General features: G+C 49.0%; 3 protein-coding genes across 3 annotated transcripts; 1 reads left to right on the top strand and 2 right to left on the bottom strand.

The window, feature by feature from the left end:
• The first annotated feature begins 1,921 nt into the window (after window positions 1-1,921).
• LOC141161167 (histone H2A type 1-like) lies at window positions 1,922-2,314 on the top strand. The gene has a single exon (XM_073645936.1). It carries the CDS (start codon window positions 1,922-1,924, stop codon window positions 2,312-2,314), a length of 393 nt encoding a protein of 130 aa, XP_073502037.1.
• A 945-nt stretch (window positions 2,315-3,259) lies between these two features.
• LOC141161403 (uncharacterized) lies at window positions 3,260-17,543 on the bottom strand. Its single transcript, XM_073646214.1, has 4 exons — window positions 17,236-17,543; window positions 15,484-15,823; window positions 5,571-5,925; window positions 3,260-3,571 (listed from the first exon to the last, which is right to left on the bottom strand). The coding sequence occupies exons 1-4, from the start codon at window positions 17,540-17,542 to the stop codon at window positions 3,260-3,262; spliced, it is 1,314 nt and encodes a 437-aa protein (XP_073502315.1). The 5' UTR covers window position 17,543.
• LOC141161166 (histone H1.11R-like) lies at window positions 7,209-7,934 on the bottom strand. The gene has a single exon (XM_073645935.1). It carries the CDS (start codon window positions 7,887-7,889, stop codon window positions 7,209-7,211), a length of 681 nt encoding a protein of 226 aa, XP_073502036.1. The 5' UTR covers window positions 7,890-7,934.
• Window positions 17,544-25,524: the final 7,981 nt, after the last annotated feature.

Here is a 25,524-nt window from a genome sequence, read left to right as displayed (position 1 = left end):
TCAATCGTTGTTCTTTGTCCTCCGGATTATTTATTAACGACTCCTGTTAATAGCGGAGATCGCAATTTGAGCAATCCGGTCTGGGGGCAGCTCTACCCCGCTGAGAATACAGGGTCCTCTCCTCCAGAGCGGTCTGCCCCCGAACAAATGTGATCGTTCTCCTGATCGGCAGGTGGAGGATGTGCCGGCCTTGTTATTATTCTGGGAGGTTATTAACCTTTTGAGGCCGCCATCCATCCGAGACTCCAGTGCCCAGGACGCGGTCATCACACAGACGTCCGTATTCCGGCTACACAGGGCGTCCATCCAGCTGCCTCATACGGACACATTCCCTGCGAGTATTCGCTGCCTCTACAACACAATCGTATCTGATCCTGTTAATATCAAGATCAACACATTCATCTGACTGCAGTATGATAGGATTTCTGCTGTGTAGTAATCGCAGCACAGAGAGCTATGTACTGTGTGCACAGAGGTATCTATCATGTATGACATTGCTGCAGAGTTATGACTTGGTGACAGATTGCAAATGTCAGAAACTTCTTACTGCTGTCCATGTTTCTGCTGTATCATTTATTCTCTACAATCTGCATTAGAAACATAATTTATTATACATATAATGATAGAAAAGGATCCAGAACCAAGATCTCATCTCATCCGTCTTCCTGATTGAGCCCAGCCGCTAATATCTCCCCATATCCTGCAGGAACAACAACCTGTAAGAGGCGGCAGCTGCACTGACAGCACAGAGGCCACTTCTCCCCGGGGAGACTTCATCTTCTTACAATCAGATTGGTGATCGGAGCTCTCCGCACTTCCGCAGTGATTTCATCTTATAGTATATTAACACTTTTCTTTCCAGACTACTAAAGTCCTCTGATCTTTTATGGACTTACTATTTTCATCGTTGTTATTATACAGATGGAGATTGATGCTCAGATCTGAGTCTTATTGTTTGTTTTCTCAATGTGTCACCGAGATCCCCTATATTCGTTATACATCGCTACATCTGGTATTAGAGGAAGTTATCTAGAGATTGTATTGGGATATTTCTCCTCTTAACAAGGGATTCATTGTTCTACTCTTCATTCTTGGAGCTTCTACATGTGGATATATTGCCCGAGAGCCGCCCGTCCTGACACTGGATAAAGGGGAGGAGGACAAGTGAAAGAGCAGAAGAACGAGCAGTAACGGAGCAGGAATCTATAGAAAAGGAATAAAGCTCCTGTGAGGGTGTGATGACCGATAACCTAACTGCATGTCTGACCTATGGGATCCGGACAACAGTGTAATTTTCTGAGCAATCTGCAATACATGATCGTACATGTCCTGTCACACACTTCCTCCCTGTAGCTGTACAATTGATCTGTACATGAATTACTGGATTAAACTACTGGGGAGATGATCGGGGGGATATGGTGGGTCAAAGCAGAATTGGTCTTCCCTGAAATATCGCATGTAGGATGCGTCCCTGGCTAGTATATCGTATAAAGGGAGGTCAGACACACGGGGCACATCACAGCTTTTGGCTGATTCACTCTATATATCTATGAAAGGAAACCGAAGCATCCCTGACCCCGGGTCTTGTATTATAGAAAGCGGAGACTGCTCAACTAAAATCTCCAGACTCCTGTATGGGATGTAAACGACCAATATAAGTCGGTCATAGAACCTCGTGTTATATGGGGACAAAGAACAGAAAAGCCATCAGCCACTGAGCGGGAACTTCAAACTCATGGACAAAAAGTCAGGTGACCTGTGTAAGCTGCGCCCGCTGCGTCTTATTGGTGTTTCCACACGTCTGCTCTCCATTGGCGGCTTCAGATCCATCCAATGATAAGGTAGGAGGTCGGGGCAGCGGCGGATAAAAGGGAGACAGAAACGGCATTATTGGAGATTGATTTTGGATAAGATTACAGCGATGTCTGGACGCGGCAAACAAGGAGGCAAAGTCCGTGCTAAGGCAAAGACCCGCTCATCCCGGGCAGGACTCCAGTTCCCAGTCGGCCGTGTGCACAGGCTTCTCCGCAAGGGCAATTATGCCGAGAGAGTCGGCGCCGGCGCTCCGGTCTATCTGGCCGCTGTGCTGGAGTATCTGACTGCTGAGATCCTGGAATTGGCCGGCAATGCCGCCCGGGACAACAAGAAGACCCGCATCATCCCCCGTCACCTGCAGCTGGCGGTGCGCAATGACGAGGAGCTCAACAGGCTGCTGGGTGGGGTGACCATTGCCCAGGGAGGCGTCCTGCCCAACATCCAGGCCGTGCTGCTGCCCAAGAAGACCGAGAGCAGCAAAGCGAGCAAGAGCAAGTGAGCGCCGCTCCTCCACATCTGTCCGAACAACCAAAGGCTCTTCTAAGAGCCACCACATCCTCCTCATCAGAGCCGGCACCGCTGATAGCAGGCGATGGTCCACACTATATAGAGAGAACAACACGATCTATTCTATGTTCTACTGTATGATTTGCTATAGATCGGAAATGTAAATCATTAAATAGGTTGATCCTGCTATATTTTGTAGCGCAGATACTAATTTTAGTGACCCGGCTAATAGAGAGTTAAACGGTGGAGAAAACACTTGTATCTGGTATTGGTTGGCGCCTGCTGAGATGTCTGTAATTGGTGGTTTTGAGTTTCCCGCGCAATCTTTCTTTGTGCGTCGGATTATTACCCGCCCCTCTGCTTGTAGCGGAGATCGCAATCTGAGCAATGCGGTCTGAGCACAGCTCTACCCCTCTGAGAATACAGCGCAGAGCAGCTTTCCCCGAACACGGTAATGGTTCTTATCGAAAAGAGGATGGTTCTCCACTAATCATTTGTGAGGTCATGAACCTTCAGCGGCCTCCATATACACTGAGCCTGATACAAGCCCCGTCCTCAATCACAGGATCTTATGTTTCCATTCTGTAAGCAGCACTCGGAACATCACTACTGATGGGAGCAGTTGCGTATCTTGTATTAAAGAAAGCTGATACTGCTTCCATAACTCGGGATATCTACAGATTGCTGTAAGGAACGCAATCAGCCCGTCAAATACTATACATCACTCCAACCACAACAAACTCATCCCTTCAGTGCAAGTATCCTCAGTTATCAATGAGTGAATATTTTTAACTCATGAACAGCGTATAAAGCTTGTACTGGCATTCACACAAGCACAGGGATTGTTACTCCAACAAGAGATTGTAGCCTCTCATCTAGAAGATGTGGTGGCTCTGAAAAGAGCCTTTGGGTTGTCAGGATGGAGCAGAGAATACAATTAACCTCCGAAGCCGTAGAGAGTGCGGCCCTGGCGCTTGAGCGCGTACACCACGTCCATAGCGGTGACGGTCTTCCTCTTGGCGTGCTCGGTGTAGGTGACGGCGTCACGGATCACGTTCTCCAGGAAGACTTTCAGGACACCGCGAGTCTCTTCATAGATGAGGCCGGAGATGCGCTTGACGCCTCCTCTGCGAGCAAGACGGCGGATGGCAGGCTTGGTGATGCCCTGGATGTTATCACGGAGCACCTTCCTGTGCCGCTTGGCACCGCCCTTCCCGAGACCTTTCCCTCCTTTACCGCGACCAGACATCTTCCAAATAGTCAGCAGGAAACTATGACTAACCCGCACGGACTCTTCTATTATATAGCGTATAGGTGGACCAGAGAGAAGACTGCAGAGATGACGCGTTTCCAGGGCGGGTCTTACAGAATCGAAATTAGCTCCTCCTTCCTCTGCTGATTGGCTGAACACAGAACTGTTGGGGAGTTTGAATTTCTCGCTCGTTGTGCAGTTTCCGCAGCTTCTAATTATATATGTTTTACCTGTGATGAGAAATGTTTCAAAAACAGTCTGTAAATAAAAGGGCAGACACGACACCAGCTGCAAGTGATCTACACTTCATATAGAAACATCAGATCACTGCTGAATATACCTGTAACGGCACTGACAGTGATTAACCCCCACTTCCATCATACCAGCATATTCGTAACATGCTATTCACTAATGTCCAGGAAGGGTCATTTCCGCACCTTACTACTCCCCTCATCATCCCGTGCATTCTGTACAATCTACATGGGACATTCTGGCTGCTCCCGTCGACTAATCTATAGGATCCTGACTGAGCTCTAACATTTCTAAGATGGGCTTGTCACTTCTGATAGAATTGCTCTTGGGGTGCGGTGATTTGAGGAGGATTGTGGCAGCCAGGATTATTGCCTCTTCTAAGGACAGTGCAGGGAGGAAGCCGCGGTCAGCAGCACTGCTCCGATACTGACACCAGCTCATAAGCCGGGAATCCCCTCAGTTTGGCTTACAGAGGGTCTCTTCCTGCAAACGATAATGGCAGGACAGTACTGTTATCAATTGGGAACAGAATTATAAAACTTAATATTTTGCCACCACTGGGATTTTCCGCTCATCAGAAATGACAATATTTACTTTCTCCTAATAACACTTGTATTGTAATTGTCAGAGATCATAAAACTCAGATATCACTTGTTTCTTCATATGAAGATTTGCATTTAGAGAACATTTGTTATTTTCATGTAGAAGATAATGACAACAGCTCAGGTCAAATAAAAAAGGAACCGTATAAATAACAAAATCACTGAGCAGCTGATTGATTCTCATTCCAGTGGTCCCATATCCAATGGAGAATACACTGTGATCTGGAAGGTGATTACATGAATGTGGTCAGTGGAGTTTTATCTATAGACCGGACACTTCTCTTCACAGCAGAAGTAGTAACACAATTACATGTAGAAGCTGCGGAAACTCCAAGGAGCGGGAAATTCAAACTCCCTAACGTCCTGTGTTCAGCCAATCAGCAGAGGAAGGGGAGGAGCTAATGTTAGTAGTTACCGAATAGGAAGTTCCCGCTCAGGGGCTGAAGGCTTTTTCTGTCCTTCTGTATCACGTAGTTTCAGGACTGTCGGATATCAGGAAATTTGCTTGTGTTGAGCGATCAATGGTCTCTTGGTTCCATACAGGAATTTCTATCATTTTCCAGGATCCAGGGAACAGTATCCGCTTTCTATAAACACAAAGTGCAGAACTGATTCTAACAATGGTGACTCCATCACACCAGCAATATTCCGAGTGCCGGGAATATAAAGAAACGAGATACTGCAGTTTACAGAGAACTTTGAAAGAAGGAGGTGGGGATTTTATAAAATGTAGGTTAATATTATCTAGATAAACCTACTACAGAGCTGCAGAGGATATTAGTCTCTTAATCCTGATGCGTTTTCAGGATCAGACCCGTGCTGCTGATAGGAGTCAGCGAGTGTTCACAGGAGATAGCGCTGGATAATGGACGTCCTATAATGATCGCATCATATACACCAAGAAATCTGCGCATTTTTTCTAGATTTCTTCACAACACCGTACAGACTCCTAATAGATTATATAAAGATATTATTCAATAATCAGGGCAGAGAAGCTGATGTGAGGGATTAGCTCGATATTATGGAGGATTTGGTGGCTCTGAAAAGAGCCTTTGTGTTATAGTCAGACGTGCAGGACGGATCTAAGCTCTCTCCCCACGGATCCGGCGGGCCAGCTGGATGTCTTTGGGCATGATGGTGACCCTCTTAGCGTGGATCGCGCACAGATTTGTGTCCTCAAACAGCCCCACCAGATAAGCCTCGCTGGCCTCCTGCAGCGCCATGACGGCCGAGCTCTGGAAGCGGAGATCGGTCTTGAAGTCCTGGGCGATTTCTCTCACCAGGCGCTGGAAGGGAAGCTTACGGATCAGCAGCTCGGTGGACTTCTGGTAACGGCGGATCTCACGGAGAGCGACTGTCCCTGGCCGGTAGCGGTGAGGCTTCTTCACTCCGCCAGTGGCGGGAGCGCTTTTCCTGGCGGCCTTAGTGGCCAGCTGCTTGCGGGGAGCTTTCCCTCCGGTGGATTTACGAGCGGTCTGCTTAGTTCTGGCCATAACTCTGTATAGAGGAGAACAGAAGTGATGAGAGGAGCGGAGAGAGCGGGATATTTATACTCCTCTGCTCCTGTTAGCGCGTCATGTGAACACGCTCCCTACAACTCTATTGGCTAGTTCATAAATTAACATGAGCCGCCAAAACACGTGTGATGTCTGCGACCAATCATTATTCACGAAATCAACCCAACACCCAGTAATCCCGCCCTCATAAAGAGGGGCAGGGTCTCTGTTCACACTCTTTTCTGGCTGCGGATACTGGCACAGGGTCACACCATGTCTACATGCGGCTTCTACAGCAAGAGCCGCAGTCGTCACTGTTCTATGTCACCAGTACACGGAGCTGTACAGGCTCTAATCTATCATCAGTCAAATCACTGGTTCTCCAATTCTCACATCGAAGTAATAACCGCACACTAATCCTTTCACTAATAAAGATGCAGGTTACAAGTGGTGATTGATTAGGATGATGTAGATTTCTGTAGGACATCGGCCCCTTCCCTCCATTGATTACACTGATCGGTCACCTGCACTGGTGTGATCGGGACACAGCGCAGCTCTATGTGGAGATGTGGGGAAAAGCTTATTCATTATAACACTGGAGCCGCTCCCTGTACACACTATAATCTAGAAGAGGCAGGATATACGGGCACTGATCATACAGCTCTGCCGGGGACAAGATGATGGCACTGATCATACAGCTCTGCCGGGGACAAGATGATGGCATTGATCATACAGCTCTGCCGGGGACAAGATGATGGCACTGATCATACAGCTCTGCCGGGGACAAGGTGGTGGCACTGATCATACAGCTTTGCCAGGGACAAGGTGGTGGCTCTGATCATACAGCTCTGAAGGGGACAAGGTGGTGGCACTGATCATACAGCTCTGAAGGGGACAAGGTGGTGGCACTGATCATACAGCTCTGCAGGGGACAAGGTGGTGGCACTGATCATACAGCTCTGCCGGGCACAAGGTGGTGGCACTGATCATACAGCTCTGCCGGGGACAAGGTGATGGCACTGATCATACAGCTCTGCCGGGGACAAGGTGATGGCACTGATCATACAGCTCTGCCAGGGACAAGGTGGTGGCTCTGATCATACAGCTCTGAAGGGGACAAGGTGGTGGCACTGATGATACAGCTCTGAAGGGGACAAGGTGGTGGCACTGATCATACAGCTCTGAAGGGGACAAGATGATGGCACTGATCATACAGCTCTGCAGGGAACAAGGTGGTGGCTCTGAAAAGAGCCTTTGTGGGGTAATTAACAGGGCGGCTTTGGCTTATTTCTTAGCTGCGGGCTTCTTGGCTTTAGCTGCCTTCTTAGCAGGATTCTTGGCAGCTTTGGGTTTGGCCACTTTCTTAGCCGGACTCTTCGTCACCTTCTTGGGCTTCGGAGCGGCCTTTGGCTTCTTGGGGCTCTTGGCCGCCCTCTTGGCTGCTGCTGCGGGCTTCTTGGTCTTTTTCGGGCTCTTCTTGGCCGCGGTCGGAGCCTTCTTGGGCTTCTTCGGAGACTTGGCGGCTTTCTTGGCTGCAGCAGGCTTCTTGGGCTTGGCTGCAGCAGGCTTCTTGGGCTTGGCTGCAGCTGCTGACTTCTTCCTGGCCGCTTTGTCCTTAGTCTCCTGCTGCTTCTTGTTCAGCTTGAAGGACCCGGAGGCGCCGCTGCCCTTCACCTGGAGGAGGGCGCCCTTGATGACCAGAGACTTGACGGCCAGCTTCAGGCGGCTGTTGTTCTTCTCTACATCGTATCCTCCGGCAGACAGAGCCTTCTTCAGGGCGGCCAGAGACACCCCACTGCGCTCCTTAGAGGCGGACACGGCTTTCACGATCAGATCGGAGACGCTGGGACCGGAGGGTTTCTTGCTTTTCTTGGAGCCCCCGGCGGCGGATTTCTTCGGCTGCTTCTTGGATTTGGCGGCCGGTTCTGCGGGAGGGGGAGTGACGGCTGGTGCGGTCTCTGCCATCGTGTGCTGCGGAACTAGAACACAAATATCTCCTGATAGGAAACAAAACACTGAGGCCGGACCTGGAGGCGCCTGTTATATGTACAGGCTTACTGCGCACTGATTGGCTGCTGAGCTGCATCATCCTGAGCATCTATTGGCTGACGCTGACACTGAGCACAGGCCCCGCCTCCTTCTAGCTGATCCCGAGTGGAGCTCCGCTTTCCTCTTGTGCTTCCCTGCCCGGGATAAAAGCCCTTTACCGGCTAACACCGGACAGCAGAGCGCACTTTCTCCGTCGCTTCCTCTTCTCCATCATCTCCACTGACCGTTTGTAGCTGTCACCAGCAGAGATGCCGCGAAAGAGCCGAGAGGAGGTCCCGGGATCATCGCCGCCGTCCTCCCGATCTGCGCATCACTGTGTATCCGGGAAGATAAAACTGCTGCGGGAGCTCGTTCCTCCTATTCCCGGCTCTTGTCACCATCACAGGGATCTTTACTACAATATCCATCGTACAGGAAGCGGATTGTACGATGTGGGGACGACCTGGAGCTGCTGAGAGCCCAGAAGGGTAACACAGGCGATGGCCTCCGCTGACTGCCACCTCCCTGACCTGTAATATAAGTACGCCCCGAATGTGCAGTGTATTGGGGGATGAACTCGTATCCACATCAGTAGATGATCCACATAGGGGGCTGATTGCAATCACCTGTGTAATATCGTGTCTGACCCTGTGTGCAGCTGTGACGCTGCTGCAGGTAATGGAGGGAAGAGCTCTGATAAGGCGCCAGCTTCACAATGCGACTCATCCCCCAACCAAACACATAAACATCTCCGGTGAGATAACTGGGACCACGCATACCAGGATTGGGAGATAATGAGGCCACACATACCAGGATGGGGGTATGAGGGGGTCATACATATCAGGATTGGGGGATAAGGAGGCCATGCATACCAGGATTAGGGAATGAGGTGGCTGCGCATACCAAAATTGGGGGATAAGGAGGCCACGCATATCAGGATTGGGGGATGAGGGGGGCATGCATACTCGAGTCAATACGTTTTCCCAGTTTTTTGTGGTAAAATTAGGGGCCTCGGCTTATACTCAGGTCGGTTTTTTAAAATATACAGTATTTTAAAATCAGTGAGTACGTGGTGCCCATAATATTGCAGGACTGTGGGGTGCATTATACTATATGGGGGCTGCATTTTACCCTATGGGCTGTGTAATATACTGTATGGAGGACTAAGGGAAGTGCATTATATTCTATGGAGGACCATGGGAAGTTCATTATACTATATGGAGGATTATGGAGGGCATATTATACTATATGGAAGGCTAGATGGGGCCATTAAATATTTTGAGGCCTATGTGGGGGGCGATTATACTGTATGAAAGCAATTATATGGTGTGAAGGTTTGTGTGGGGTCCATCATACTGTTTGGAGGGCTGTGTAGGGGCTATTATACTGTATGTAAGCCCATTATGCTGTATGGAGGGCTGTGTGGCGGTCACAATTGGGGGATCATACTGTGTTGGGGTCACCAAACTTTGCCTTGGGATTTGAGGTGGGGTACAATAGCTTCATTATACTGTGCATGTGGAGTCATTCCCCTTGTGGGTGTCATACTGTGTTTGGGGTACACTTTTATGGGGTGTCATACTTTATGGGGGCAATGAAAGAGGAATCTAGGACTTCGGAAGGAGGAAAATTAGTAAGAAAAGGCTAGAAAGTTGTGAGATCTTCTCTTCTGTGACACAGATAAATATATATAAAGGAGACCCCAGAATATCTGTTCTGGGGAGCAAGTGGTTGAGTAAAAAGCCACTGAACACAGGACAACTCGCTCAAAATTACTGAGGATCAGAGCTGTGAAGGAACTCAATCATAGTTTTCGCACTATCGGTCTAGAAAGCGTTAATCAGCTTTGGAAGTGCATTGAGGTGGAGGGTACATTGCTGGAAAAGGAAGAAAAAAAAAAAAAAACTCTTTAAATCTCTTAGTTTGCGAGTGTGAACGAGCTGCGTGTGTCCGGAGCGTAAGTGCGAACGAAAGTAAGTGTGTGACTTGTTTTTCAGTGAAGAGGTATTTGGGAATCCTGCAGAAAATACTTGTGTGAATTGCGGTGAGTGCTGCATTGTGACCTGCTGAGTGCTTTTCTACCTGTTTAGATTTATTGGGCATTTTTAAACCTATTTTCTCACTACAGTTTTAGTTTCTTAGGTAACTACCTGTGTATTTAAGGGTTAACTACATTGCAATAAAATCCTGAGGTGTAGATTTACTCACAAGGGGTTAATTAAGGGGAAGGGGTCATAATTAAGGGTTTATAAGGGGCAGCTGGTTGGACATCAAGTCCTTTGGAAGTGCATTGAGGTGAAGGGTACATTGCTGGAAAAGGAAGAAAAAAAAAAACTCTTTAAATCTCTCAGTTTGCGAGTGTGAACGAGCTGCGTGTGTCCGGAGCGTCAGTGCGAACGAAAGTAAGTGTGTGACTTGTTTTTCAGTGACTTTGGATTCTGGGAGTTTGGAAGGGAGGACTTAGGACTGAATTGTTGACTGTATTTCATTCTTTCTTTACTTTACTTTTTACTTAATTAATCCAACTGACCTACTTATCTGATTCCCCCGTCCATACTTGATACTTAACTGATCCCCCGCCGATATCTAATTGATACACTTGCACATCCCTAATTTATCCCCATCCATACACCTATATATAAATAATTGTGTTTTGTACTTGTATATATATACTGACTGTATCCCCATATTTAGAATGACGTCCATGTTGGCCGGAGCCGTGCAGTGTACATCTTGCGCAATGTATGCATTCCGTGAGCAACCGCTCGAGGATCCATACTGCTGCGAGAGATGTGAGCATATCGTGCACTTGGAAGCCCAAATTCTGGATCTAAGTGCTCAGATAGCGGTACTGAGGAGCATCGACAACATGGAACGGAGTTTGCTGCTCACCGAGCAGACACTCAATGGGTCAATACTGGGGGTGGAGCATAGAGGGGAAGTGCAGGCTGAACAGGCAGGGAGCTGGATAACAGTTAGGAGGGATAGAGGGAAGAAGTATAGGAAGGCTGGTTCAGAACCGGCATTATTGGAGCACGACAGATCCTCTGACCGCCGGGGGAGTGGGGAAGTGTAGGGCAGGCAAGACAGGTTCTGGTAGTGGGTGACTCTATTATTAGGGGGACAGACAGGGTAATCTGTCACAAAGACCGGGATCGCCGAACAGTGTGCTGCCTCCCTGGCGCTCGAGTCCGGCACATCGCGGATCGGGTTGACAGGTTACTGGGTGGGGCTGGCGAAGACCCAGCGGTCATGGTCCACATCGGCACCAATGACAAAGTGAGTGGTAGATGGAGGGTCCTTAAAAATGATTTCAGGGACCTAGGTAGGAAGCTTAGGGCAAGGACCTCCAAGGTAGTTTTCTCAGAAATACTACCAATCCCGCGAGCCACACAGGAGCGCCAACGGGAAGTTAGGGAGGTGAATAAGTGGCTAAAGAGTTGGTGCAAGGCAGAAGGGTTTGGGTTCATGGAGAACTGGGCCGACTTCGCGGTCGGCTACAGGCTCTACCGTAGGGACGGGCTGCACCTCAATGGGGAGGGTGCAGCGGTGCTGGGGAAGAAGATGGCTAATAGGTTGGAGGAGTTTTTAAACTAGAGACGGGGGGGGGGGGGAACCAAGGAAATAGGTGGGATGTGAGGCAAGCAAGGGGGAAGGGGAGAAGTGAATATAATGAGGGTGGAGAGGGGGGTGGGGATTGTACAGTTAGATCGTTAGAGAAGAATAGGATGCTAAATAACCCCAAAGTTTTATCTTGCATGCTGACCAACGCAAGAAGCCTGACCAATAAGGCGGATGAGCTGCAGGCGCTTATATCGGAGGAGAGGTATGACATCGTAGGTATAACAGAGACTTGGCTAGACGATAGCTACGACTGGGCGGTAAATTTATTAGATTATAGTTTATTTAGAAGGGACCGGAAACAGGGGAAAGGCGGAGGAGTCTGCTTATATGTAAAGTCATGTCTAAAACCCAGACTAAGGGAAGATATAGGAGAGGGAGAAGAGGGGGTCGAGTCCATGTGGGTAGAGATAGAGGGAACTAAAAATAATAATAAAATATTACTGGGGGTCTGCTATAAGCCACCCAATATAACAGAGGAGAATGAGAATCTGCTATTAGGACAAATAGACAAAGTAGCAAAACATAATGAAGTGATTGTAATGGGGGATTTCAACTACCCGGATATTGACTGGGAAACAGAAACCTGTAGATCTCAGAAAGGTAAAAGGTTCTTGACAAATATTAAGGATAATTATCTCTCCCAACAAGTGCAGGAACCAACGAGAGGGAAGGCCGTGTTGGACTTAATATTGACTAATAGGCCTGATAGAATAACTGAGGTACAGAAAGGGGGGCACATAGGTAATAGCGACCATAATATTATCGACTTCAAAATGCCCTTCAGTAGGGTTATCAATAAGGGAACAACAAAAACATTAAACTTTAGGAGGGCGAAGTTTGATCAGCTGAAAGAAAGCCTTCAACTTATAGACTGGGACAAAGTTCTTAATCAAAGGAATACGAATAGTAAATGGGAAACCTTCAAAAGAATTCTGAATTCTCAGTGCGAGAGGTATATACCGTATGGGAATAAAAGGGCCAGAAATAAGAGGAAACCAATATGGTTGAACAAGAACGTAAAAGGGGCGTTAAATAGCAAAAAAGAGGCATTCAAGAGATTAAAACAGGAAAACAGTAAGGAGGCACTAATGTGTTACAAGGAAAAAACGAGAACCTGTAAAAAAACAAATAAAAATAGCGAAGGAGGAAACAGAGAGACGTATTGCTAGGGAAAGTAGATCAAATCCCAAACTGTTCTTTACGTATAGAAATAGTAAAAGGATTAAATCGGATAATATTGGACCGATAAAAAGTGAGGAAGGCAAAATCATAGAGAAAGATGAGGATAAAGCTAATCTATTAAATAATTTTTTTTCGACAACTTTCACAAAGGAAATAGAACTAACAGGAGAAATGAGAAGTGACAAGCTTAATCCTCCACTAAGTATGACTAATCTAACCCAAGTTGAGGTACAGAAACGCCTCAGTAACATTAAAATAAACAAATCACCAGGACCTGATGGCATACACCCACGGGTACTGAGGGAAATAAGTAATGTGATAGACAGACCGTTATATCTTATATTTAAGGACTCTGTTGAGACTGGGTCTGTACCACTTGATTGGCGATAGGCGAATGTAGTGCCAATATTCAAAAAGGGAGCGAAAAGTGACGCCGGAAACTATCGGCCGGTGAGTCTGACGTCCGTTGTGGGCAAAATTTTTGAAAGCTTCATTAAAGAGGCAATTACGGAGCATCTTGATGCTAATAATCTTTTAATCCCGAACCAACATGGATTCATGAGGAATCGCTCCTGCCAAACAAACCTGATTGACTTCTACGAGGAGGTTAGCTCTCGAGTAGATCAGGGGGAACCAGTGGATGTCGTGTATCTCGACTTCTCAAAAGCGTTCGATAGCGTGCCACATAATAGGTTGGTATACAAAATGAGAATGATGGGGCTGGGGGAAAATGTCTGCAAGTGGGTAGCGAACTGGCTAAAGGATAGAAGGCAGAGGGTGGTTATAAATGGAATATACTCAGATTGGGTAAGCGTCACTAGTGGGGTACCACAGGGGTCTGTACTAGGCCCAATGTTATTTAATATCTTTATTAACGACATAGTCAACGGGATAAATAGTAAAATGTCAATATTTGCAGATGACACAAAGTTATGTAAAACAATTAATACAAAAGAGGATAGTGCAGACCTACAGAGGGATTTGGATAAGCTGGGTAGGTGGAGCATTAAATGGCAAATGAGGTTTAACGAGGAGAAATGTAAGGTCATACATATGGGAAGGAAAAATGGAAGTCACCAGTACTCACTGAATGGGAAATCATTGGGGAATTCAGAGATGGAGAAGGACTTGGGCATCTTGGTTGATAGCAAACTAAATTGGAGTGCCCAAAGTCAGGCCGCTACTGTAAGGGCAAACAGGGTAATGGGATGTATCAGAAGAGGTATAGCTGCAAAGGATGAGAACATTGTTCTTCCACTGTACAAAGCACTGGTCAAACCAAACTTGGAATACTGTGCTCAGTTATGGGCCCCAATATATAGAAAGGATATAAATGAGCTTGAAAAGGTACAAAGGAGGGCAACAAAATTAATAAAGGGAATGGAGGGACTGCAATACCCAGAGAGGTTGGCAAAACTAGGACTATTCAGCCTGGAAAAGAGAAGGTTGAGGGGGGACATAATAAATGTGTACAAATATGTTAGGGGACAGTATAGAGATCTTGCCCGAGATTTGTTCAAAAGGAGGGATATTACGGTAACAAGAGGGCACTCACTAAGACTGGAAGAGAAAAGGTTTCAGCACCAGCATAGGAAGGGGTTCTTTACGGTAAGAGCAGTGAGACTATGGAATTCACTGAGTGAGGAGACGGTAATGTCGGATTCACTACACCAGTTCAAGCGGGGACTGGATGCTTTTCTAGATACCAGGCAGATTTCAGCATATACTTAAAAATAAAATAAAATAGTAGGTTGATACAGGGATTTATTCTGACTGCTGGTTTCAGAGTCGGGAGGGAATTTTTCCTCAGGTGAAGATTGGCCAAATCATTTGGGGTTTTTGCCCTCCTCTGGATCAACTTTAGCAATTACAGAACTAACAGGTCGAACTTGATGGACGCAAGTCTTTATTCGGCTTTACAAACTATGTTACTATGTTAATAGCGCCACCTGCCATCTAAGGGCTCCTGTCAGGTATATATTATTGGAGGCAGCAGAATCTATGGGCTCCTGTCGGGTATATATTATTGGAGGCAGCAGAATCTATGGGTCCTGTCAGGTATATACTATTGGAGGCAGGAGAATGTATGGGCTCCTATCAGGTATATATTATTGCAGGCAGCAGAATCTATGGGCTCCTGTCAGGTATATATTATTGGAGGCAGCAGAATCTATGGGCTCCTGTCAGGTATATATTATTGGAGGCAGCAGAATCTATGGGCTCCTGTCAGGTATATATTATTGGAGGCAGCAGAATCTATGGGCTCCTGTCAGGTATATATTATTGGAGGCAGCAGAATGTATTATTATTATTATTATTATTATTTATTATTATAGCGCCATTTATTCCATGGCGCTTTACATGTGATAGGGATATACATAACAAAAGCATTTACATAATCTTAACAAAACGAGTCAGCGACTGGTACAGGAGGAGCGAGGACCCTGCCCGCGAGGGCTCACAGTCTACGAGGGATGGGTGAGGATACAGTAGGTGAGGGTAGAGCTGGTCGTGCAGTGGTGTTTACTGCAGGTTGTAGGCTTGTCGGAAGAGGTGGGTCTTCAGGTTCCTTTTGAAGGTTTCCACGGTCGGCGAGAGTCTGATATGTATGGGCTCATGTCAGGTATATATTATTGGAGGCAGGAGAATCTATGGGCTCCTGTCAGCGGCAAACAAGGAGGCAAAGTCCGTGCTAAGGCAAAGACCCGCTCATCCCGGGCAGGACTCCAGTTCCCAGTCGGCCGTGTGCACAGGCTTCTCCGCAAGGGCAATTATGCCGAGAGAGTCGGCGCCGGCGCTCCGGTCTATCTGGCCGCTGTGCTGGAGTATCTGACTGCTAAGATCCTGGAATTGGCCGGCAATGCTGCCCGGGACAACAAGAAGACCCGCATCATCCCCCGTCACCTGCAGCTGGCGGTGCGCAATGACGAGGAGCTCAACAGGCTGCTGGGTGGGGTGACCATTGCCCAGGGAGGCGTCCTGCCCAACATCCAGGCCGTGCTGCTGCCCAAGAAGACCGAGAGCAGCAAGGCGAGCAAGAGCAAGTGAGCGCCGCTCCTCCACATCTGTCCGAACAACCAAAGGCTCTTCTAAGAGCCACCACATCCTCCTCATAAGAGCCGGCACCGCTGATAGCAGGCGATGGTCCACACTAGGGTCTGCTGACACCTGTGTACCAGACGGTATATAGATCTATCTGTGTACACGATCTTTGCTCCACTGTATGATTTGCTGCAGAGGACTCCTAGCTTGGTCCTCGTACATGTTGCTCCTGTTATAGCGCAGCGGTTGATTTACTCATGCTGGACAGTGATCTAGTTTATACTGAAGAGGGGAAGGGTGAACATGGGTCCTGGCCCGTGAGAAGCCAGTTTTTCATACATACAATGCGGCTGCTAATAAGGTAAGTCATACAATTGACAGCCTTCCTCGCTAAACTGTTTACAATCTTGCACAAAGACAACTTGCTGGACCTCCGGATGTATGAGGAAAGAGCTTAGATCTGCCCCGATCACCTGAGGATGACGAGGTCCTAATTCTAGAAAAGCTAACTTTTAAAAATCTGACTTATTTTGGGAGTGGGTTCTACGAGCCCCATTCAATCCTCCGCTCCATCTACACATCCAGGAGGCTCCTCATTCACCCACTAATCTACATTGATTCCCTGTGGTGTTCGCGCCGATCTGATCACAGACTAAGGAGAAGTCTCACAGGTTCTACCAGGAGCCTGATCGCCGCCGGGTCTGGGGAAGACACCGCTTCTGTAAAGCATGTGTAAGTGTGGAGTGGGGATCAGCAGACACACGGCTACTAAAGAGTTAAACGGTGGAAGAAATACTTGTATCCGGTATTGATCGGTGCCTGAGGATGTCTGTCAGTCATTGGCTGATCACAGATCCGTTGGTGGTTTTGAATTTCCCGCTCAATCGTTCTTTGTCTTTTGTCATATTACCGGCTCCTCTGCTTGTAGGGAGATCGCAATCTGGTCTGGGGGAAGTTCTACCCCACTGTACGGCGCAGAGCCGCTTACCCCAATCACAGTGATCGTAGAGGAGGGTGGGCTCCATTATTAATTATTTTCGGGTGAACAATCTTCACCATCATTCAAGGTTTTCTCCAAGCAACACTTGGAACATCGCTACTGATGGGAGCAGGAATGTACCTTGTATTACAGAAAGCGGATACTGCTTCCATAACTCGGGAGATCTACAGATTTCTGTATAGGACGTAATCGGTCATTGACTAGAAATCGTTCCAACCACAAGAAACTGTTAACCCGTCAGTGCCAGTATTCTGAGTTCGCTCTGAAAAACGAGTGAACATTAATTCTTTATGAACAGCGTATAAAGCTTGCACTGGCATTCACAGAAGCACAGAATTATTCCACAACAGGAGATTGTAGCCTCTCATCTAGAAGATGTGGTGGCTCTGAAAAGAGCCTTTGGGTTGTCAGGATGGAGCAGAGAACACAATTAACCTCCGAAGCCGTAGAGAGTGCGGCCCTGGCGCTTGAGCGCGTACACCACGTCCATAGCGGTGACGGTCTTCCTCTTGGCGTGCTCGGTGTAGGTGACGGCGTCACGGATCACGTTCTCCAGGAAGACTTTCAGGACACCGCGAGTCTCTTCATAGATGAGGCCGGAGATGCGCTTGACGCCTCCTCTGCGAGCGAGACGGCGGATGGCAGGCTTGGTGATGCCCTGGATGTTATCACGGAGCACCTTCCTGTGCCGCTTGGCACCGCCCTTCCCGAGACCTTTCCCTCCTTTACCGCGACCAGACATCTTCCAAATAGTCAGCAGAAAACTGTGACTAAACCGCACGGACTCTTCTATTATATAGCGTCTGGTGGACCGGAGGGAAGACTGCAGAGATGACGCGTTTCCAGGGCGGGTCTTACAGAATCTACATTAGCTCCTCCTTCCTCTGCTCATTGGCTGAACACAGAACTGTTGGGGAGTTTGAATTTCCCGCTCATTGTGCAGTTTCCGCAGCTTCTAATATATATGTTTTACCTGTGATGAGAAATGTTTCAGAAACAGTCTATAAATAAAAGGGCAGACACGACACCAGCTGCAAGTGATCTACACTTCATATAGAAGCTTCAGATCACTGTTGAATATACCTGTAACGGCACTGACAGTGATTAACCCCCACTTCCATCATACCAGCATATTCGTAACATGCTATTCACTAATGTCCAGGAAGGGTCATTTCCGCACCTTACTACTCCCCTCATCATCCCTTGCATTCTGTACAATCTACATGGGACATTCTGGCTGCTCCCGTCGGCTAATCTATAGGATCCTGACTGAGCTCTGACATTTCTAGGATGGGCTTGTCACTTCAGATAGAATTGCTCTTGGGGTGCGGTGATTTGAGGAGGATTGTGGCAGCCAGGATTATTGCCTCTTCTAAGGACAGTGCAGGGAGGAAGCCGCGGTCAGCAGCACTGCTCCGATACTGACACCAGCTCATAAGCCGGGAATCCCCTCAGTCTGGCTTACAGAGGGTCTCTCCCTGCAAACGATAATGGCACGACAGTACTGATATCAATTGGGAACAGAATTCTTCCTGTAGAAGATAATGACAACAGCTCAGATTGGTCAAATAAAAAAGGAACCGTATAAATAACATAATCACTGAGCAGCTGATTGATTCTCATTCCAGTGGTCCCATATCCAATGGAGAATACACTGTGATCTGGAAGGTGATTACACGAATGTTCTTCCCTACATCGTATCCTCCGGCGGACAGAGCCTTCTTCAGGGCGGCCAGAGACACCCCACTGCGCTCCTTAGAGGCGGACACGGCTTTCACGATCAGATCGGAGACGCTGGGACCGGAGGGCTTCTTGCTTTTTTTGACGCCCCCGGCGGCGGATTTCTTCGGCTGCTTCTTGGATTTGGCGGCCGGTTCCGCGGGAGGGGGAGCGGCGGCTGGTGCGGTCTCTGCCATCGTGTGCTGCGGAACTACAACAAAACACTGAGGCCGGAGCTGGAGGCGCCTGTTATATGTACAGGCTTACTGCGCACTGATTGGCTGCTGAGCTGCATCATCCTGAGCATCTATTGGCTGACGCTGACACTGAGCACAGGCCCCGCCTGCTTCTAGCTGATCCCGAGTGGAGCTCCGCTCTCCCCTTGTGCTTCCCTGCCCGGGATAAAAGCCCTTTTCCAGGATCTCAGCAGTCAGATACTCCAGCACAGCGGCCAGATAGACCGGAGCGGCCAGATAGACCGGAGCGCCGGCGCCGACTCTCTCGGCATAATTGCCCTTGCGGAGAAGCCTGTGCACACGGCCGACTGGGAACTGGAGTCCTGCCCGAGATGAGCGGGTCTTTGCCTTAGCACGGACTTTGCCTCCTTGTTTGCCGCGTCCAGACATCGCTGTAATCTTCTCCAAAAAGTGGAAAGCACAGAAAGAAATATACTCTCTTGTGATGCCGGTTCTGTCTCCTCAGTCGCTTTTTATCCACCGCTGCCCCGACCTCCTACCTTATCATTGGATGGATCTGAAGCCGCCAATGTGAAGCAGACTTGTGGAAACACCAATAAGACGCAGCCTACACAGGTCACGTGACTTTTTGTCCATGAGTTTGAAGTTCCCGCTCAGCGGCTGATGGCTTTTCTGTTCTTTGTCTCCATATAACACAAGGTTCTATGACCGACCTATATCGGGAAAGCAGCTTGTGTTCAGCGATCATTGGTCGTTTACATCCCATACATTAGTCTGGAGATTTTAGTTGAGCAGTCTCCGCTTTCTGTAATACAAGACCCGGGGTCAGGGATGCTTCGGTTTCCTTTCATGGATATAAAGAGTGAATCAGCCATCAGCTGGCTATGCTTTGTTGTTCCCATTATTAAAGAGTGGGTCTCCTATACTGTTATTGCGTATGCAGTAACTATCACTTCCCGGTGCCTGCGCAATGGAACCCTGCGGCGCAGTGCAGAGAGGGACGGCGCCAGGATGAAGCAAAGCGCGCCTTATGTGAGCGGCACTTTGCTCATGCCCGAGAAGTGAGGTAGAACAGAGCACATCACAGGGCCGTGTGACGTGTAGGGCAGTGGGGTAATAAGGTAACTAACCATATAGGCGGATATTTTGGGGAACAATATACAGTTAGGTGGGGATTTATTGGCATCCGGGGGATGCCAAGCCTGTGGAAAATAGAGTAGATGAAAACACTTTTCTCTGCAATCAAGCCTCTACTATGAGCCATACAGGTATGTATAGATTTTCTTTTCTACAACCTGTATGCCCATAGTAGAGGTCTGATATCTCCCAGGGGGTGGCAGATTCCCTTAACAGAATGTGTCTGTTGTATTTCAAATAAAGTGTTTACTCTGTGTCTGTGTGTTTATTTAACTCTTTACTTTACTTTATTTAGGCTTGGTAATGACAGGGTCTGATTGACATTTTGTCATCACCAAACAAAAGAGCTAGGTGTAAGCTAATCCAATTCACCCAATTTTCATCAGCATTCCCATTCATGTAATTTCTGGGGCATCTGAAAGCTGTTTTAATATTTTTTTTTATTATATGCTCAATCCCCGAAGCCCTATCTTTTGTAAAATAACTAAAAATAAAAAAAAACAACCATATCCCTCACATGTCCGCTATCATGACGCAATCCAGATTGTCCCTCGGCGATCCGGGTCACATCTACAGCAGTGACTTCAGCAATCACTGATGTCACTGCTGTAGAAGACAGCAATGTACACTGACAGGGGTGTAATCACTACTGCCAGTATACATTGCAGCTGCAAGTGTGAGGTCACTTGGGTTCATAAGCTGAAGATCAGCTGATCAGCCTCGGCGATCTCAGCCTCAGTGGAATGTGGGAACACTAGTGATGAGCGACCATGCTTGCCACTGCTCGGTACTCGCCGAGCATCTCAGTACTCGAGATGCTGGGAGCTCGCCGAATACTGCATGTTTGGCGCTATTTAGAGCACCAATCATACAGGGATTGTCTACCACTCACTGTAATGTCACAGCCTTGGTAGAACAGAAAGAATAGAGCATCACACATAGATTAGACAGATAGAAACATGTGAGTCACATCTACTATATAATTGTCTTATCCCATCTGTCTGTCTATCTTTATGTCTGTCTTTCTGTTTGTCTGTCCTGGAAATCCCGCGTCGCTCATTGGTCCGGCAGCGGCCAATCAGCGCCGCGGGATTTCTGAAAAAAGATGGCGGCCGTTAGCGGCTCATCTGGTGGACGGAGGTCAGCGGCGATGCAGCGGGGAGATGAGCGGCGCTAGCAGCACAACTACCCCGACCGGCGCCGCTGACCTCCATGCGGCTAACGTCGGAAGATCAGCGGCTTGGCCCGTTGATCTCCCGACAGCAAGTGTGAACGGAGGACCGGGGAGCGGTGCCGCCGGTCGGGACGCTTCTGCTGCGAGCAGTCGCTCATCTCCCGGCTTCTCGCAGCAGATGGAGCCTCACAGGCAGCGGCGCTCCCCGGTCCTCGCTAATACGGAGCCGCACAAGCAGCGCCGCTCCCGGGCTCACACTAATACGACGCTGATTGGTCGCAGTGGCCATACGCGACCAATCAGCGAGATGGGCGGCAAATTTAAACGCCGCTCTGCTGATTGGTCGCGGTGGCCGGCCGACCGTGACCAATCAGCGAGATGGGCGGCAAATTTAAACGCCGCTGTGCTGATTGGTCGCAGTGGCCGGCCGCGACCAATCAGCGAGATGGGAGGCAAATTTAAACGCCGCTGTGCTGATTGGTCGCGGCCGGTCACCGCGACCAATCAGCGTGATGGCCGGGAAATTTAAACGCCGCTGTGCTGATTAATCGCGGCCGGCCACAGCGACCAATAAGCGAGATGGGCGGCAAATTTAAACGCCGCTCTGCTGATTGGTCGCGGTGGCCGGGAGTGACCAATGAGCGAGATGGGCGGCAAATTTAAACGCCGCTCTGCTGATTGGTCGCGGTGGCCGGGAGTGACCAATGAGCGAGATGGGCGGCAAATTTAAACACCGCTCTGCTGATTGGTCACGGTGGCCGGCTACCGCGACCAATCAGCGAGATGGGCGGCGAATTTAAACGCCGCTCTGCTGATTGGTCGCGGTGGCCGGCCGACCGCGACCAATCAGCGAGATGGGCGGCAAATTTAAACGCCCCACTGCTGATTGGTCGCGGTGGCCGGCCGCGACCAATCAGCGAGATGGGCGGCAAATTTAAACGCCGCTCTGCTGATTGGTCGCGGTGGCTGCAGCGACCAATCAGCGAGATGGGAGGCAAATTTAAACACCGCTGTGCTGATTGGTTGCGGTGGCCGGCCGTGACCAATTAGCGAGATGGGCGGCAAATTTAAACGCCGCTGTGCTGATTGGTCGCGGCCGGCCACCGCGACCAATCAGCGAGATGGCCGGGAAATTTAAACGCCGCTCTGCTGATTAATCGCGGCCGGCCACAGCGACCAATGAGCGAGATGGGCGGCAAATTTAAACGCCGTTCTGCTGATTGGTCGCGGTGGCCGGACGTGACCAATGAGCGAGATGGGCGGCAAATTTAAACGCCGTTCTGCTGATTGGTCGCGGTGGCCGGCCGTGACCAATGAGCGAGATGGGTGGCAAATTTAAACGAGGCTCTGCTGATTGGTCGCGGTGGCCGGCTACCGCGACCAATCAGCGAGATGGGCAGCAAATTTAAACGCCGCTGTGCTGATTAATCGCGGCCGGCCACCGCGACCAATCAGCGAGATGGGCGTCAATTTTAAACGCCGCTCTGCTGATTGGTCGCGGCCGGCTACCGCGACCAATCAGCGAGATGGCCGGGAAATTTAAACGCCGCTCTGCTGATTAATCGCGGCCAGCCACAGCGACCAATGAGCGAGATGGGCGGAAAATTTAAACGCCGTTCTGCTGATTGGTCGCGGTGGCCGGCCGTGACCAATCAGCGAGATGGGCGGCAAATTTAAACGCCGCTGTGCTGATTGGTCGCGGCCGGCCACCGCGACCAATCAGCGAGATGGCCGGGAAATTTAAACGCCGCTCTGCTGATTAATCGCGGCCGGCCACAGCGACCAATGAGCGAGATGGGCGGCAAATTTAAACGCCGTTCTGCTGATTGGTCGCGGTGGCCGGACGTGACCAATGAGCGAGATGGGCGGCAAATTTAAACGCCGTTCTGCTGATTGGTCGCGGTGGCCGGCCGTGACCAATGAGCGAGATGGGTGGCAAATTTAAACGAGGCTCTGCTGATTGGTCGCGGTGGCCGGCTACCGCGACCAATCAGCGAGATGGGCAGCAAATTTAAACGCCGCTGTGCTGATTAATCGCGGCCGGCCACCGCGACCAATCAGCGAGATGGGCGGCAATTTTAAACGCCGCTCTGCTGATTGGTCGCGGCCGGCTACCGCGACCAATCAGCGAGATGGCCGGGAAATTTAAACGCCGCTCTGCTGATTAATCGCGGCCAGCCACAGCGACCAATGAGCGAGATGGGCGGCAAATTTAAACGCCGTTCTGCTGATTGGTCGCGGTGGCCGGCCGTGACCAATCAGCAAGATGGGCGGCAAATTTAAACGCCGCTCTGCTGATTGGTCGCGGTGGCCGGCTACCGCGACCAATCAGCGAGATGGGCAGCAAATTTAAACGCCGCTGTGCTGATTAATCGCGGCCGGCCACCGCGACCAATCAGCGAGATGGGCGGCAAATTTAAACGCCGCTCTGATGATTAATCGCGGCCGGCCACCGCGACCAATCAGCGAGATGGGCGGCAAATTTAAATGTCGCTGTGCTGATTGGTCGCGGTGGCCGGCCGCGACCAATCAGCAAGATGTCCGGCAAATTTAAACGCCGCTCTGCTGATTGGTAGCGGTGGCCGGCTGCAATTAATCAGCGAGATGGGCGGCAAATTTAAACGCCACTCTGCTCATTGGTCGCGGCCGGCCACCGCGACCAATCAGCGAGATTGCCGCCAAATTTAAACAACGCTCTGCTGATTAGTCGCGGATGGCAGACGCGACCAATCTGCGAGATTAGCGCCAAATTTAAACAACGCTCTGCTGATTGGTCGCGGTCACCGGCCGCGAACAATCAGCAGTATTGGCGCAAAATTTAAACCCCGCTCTGCTGATTGGTCGCGACCGCCGGGCGCGACCAATCAGCGATTTTGGCGCCAAATTTAAACACCGCTTCGCTGATTGGTCGTGGTGGCCGGCCGTGACCATTAAGCGATATTGGCGCCATATTTAAACACCGCTCTGCTCATTGGTCGCGGTTACCGGTCACGAATAACCAGCATTATTGGCGACAAATTTAAACACTGCTCTGCTGATTAGTCGCGGCCGTGACCAATCACCATTATTGGCGACAAATTTAAATAACGCTCTGCTGATTGGTCGCGACCGCCGGCCGCGACCAATCAGCATTATTGGCGCCAAATTTAAACCCCGCTCTGCTGATTAGTCGCGACCGCCGGCAGTGACAAATCTGCGATATAGGCGCCAAATTTTAACACCACTTTGCTAATTGGTCGCGGTTGCCGGCCTCGACCAATCAGCGATTTTGGCGCCAAATTTAAATACCGCTCTGCTGATTGCGCCCGGTCGGCCGCATACCTATTCTAGAATACCCGATGCGTTAGAATCGGGCCACCATCTAGTATATAATAAGTACAGTGACAGTGTTGGTTACTGTACTTGTCATTTAGTGTTAAAATAAAGGATTTATTAAAAAAAAAATTGGCGTGGGGTTCCCCGTTATTTTAGTCTCTAGCGGAGGTTAAGCAGATGGCTGGGGCAGATGTTTGAAGCCTGGGAAGGGGGTAATTCCCACGGAGCTTCCCAGGCTACTAATATCAGCCCCCAGCTGAATACCTAGCCTTTACTAGCTATTAAAATGGGGGACATGAACTCGACTCATCTGGATGCCGTCACAGCCAGACACTGAGGAGCTTCACTGAGGAGCTTCTCAGTGTCTGCGGCATGGCAAACTGGATGGCAGCGTTCTGCTGCGATCCAGCCTGTCATGTCAATGTAGCAGAGCTAAAGCCATCCTGGGAACCATGGAAAGGTAAGGAATCCTAACCTCTAGTATTAAAACCTTACGTATGTAAAGTGACGTAATGTTAATAAGGGATGAGAAGGCCTGAGACCTGGCTAATGGACACCCAGCCATGGAGAAATATACAAATGTAATGTCCAGCTCAAGGAAAAAGGAAACCACTCCTTTATTTGCAAAGAGTGCAAAAATCCTGAAACCGAAGCCTAAAGAGAAAAAGTGGAAAATAAATGCATGTGCATGCACTGTGTAGGCCCATGTTCACACTGGCCACCAAACATTCCAGGGGGCATCGTTTTTCTACAAGAGGTGTATATGATTATATTCCAGGCGGATGTTATTTAACGTAATGTTAGTATAAAAAATATATAAAACAACTTGCGCTAGTGTATAGGGTATGTGGCAAGAAATAACATTGAAGATGTTAAAAATGTCCAATTTTATTTAAATATGTAGGTTACAAGAAGTTAAAAATCATTGCTCGGTATAGAAATTTGAAAAGATTGAAATTTGGACGTGACGCTATCCCAGACATTAACACACAATATCACATACGGGAAGGATTAGTTTTTGAAGTTGTGAACGAGGCCATAGCCAGTCCACCACCATCGGACACCCAAATATCAGAGGACAGATTTTCCACCCATCCAACACCAGACTATTATCATCAAACACAACTGGATGGCCATAGAGGCACAACAACCAGCCCTCAACCTTCCACTGAAGCTACCTCC

The sequence above is a fragment of the Phyllobates terribilis genome, unplaced genomic scaffold (genome assembly GCF_046119375.1).
Source record: "Phyllobates terribilis strain yellow unplaced genomic scaffold, ASM4611937v1 Scaffold_9__5_contigs__length_417890890, whole genome shotgun sequence".
Lineage (NCBI taxonomy): Eukaryota > Metazoa > Chordata > Amphibia > Anura > Dendrobatidae > Phyllobates > Phyllobates terribilis.
The sequence above is the reverse complement of the archived record's forward strand: the minus strand, read 5'-3'. Positions and strand labels throughout refer to the sequence as shown.

What these genes read in the sequence shown, in the direction of transcription:
- LOC141161167 (XM_073645936.1), top strand. Translation starts at nt 1,922, where the DNA reads ATGTCTGGACGCGGCAAACAAGGAGGCAAAGTCCGTGCTAAGGCAAAG.
- LOC141161403 (XM_073646214.1), bottom strand. Translation starts at nt 17,542, where the DNA reads ATGTCTGGTCGCGGTAAAGGAGGGAAAGGTCTCGGGAAGGGCGGTGCC. An exon ending in CACTCTCTACGGCTTCGGAG is followed by an intron (nt 15,824 to 17,235) that starts GTTAATTGTGTT and finishes TTGTTCGGACAG; the next exon opens with ATGTGGAGGAGCGGCGCTCA. An exon ending in ACGGCCGACTGGGAACTGGA is followed by an intron (nt 5,926 to 15,483) that starts GTCCTGCCCGGG and finishes TCCTCTATACAG; the next exon opens with AGTTATGGCCAGAACTAAGC.
- LOC141161166 (XM_073645935.1), bottom strand. Translation starts at nt 7,889, where the DNA reads ATGGCAGAGACCGCACCAGCCGTCACTCCCCCTCCCGCAGAACCGGCC.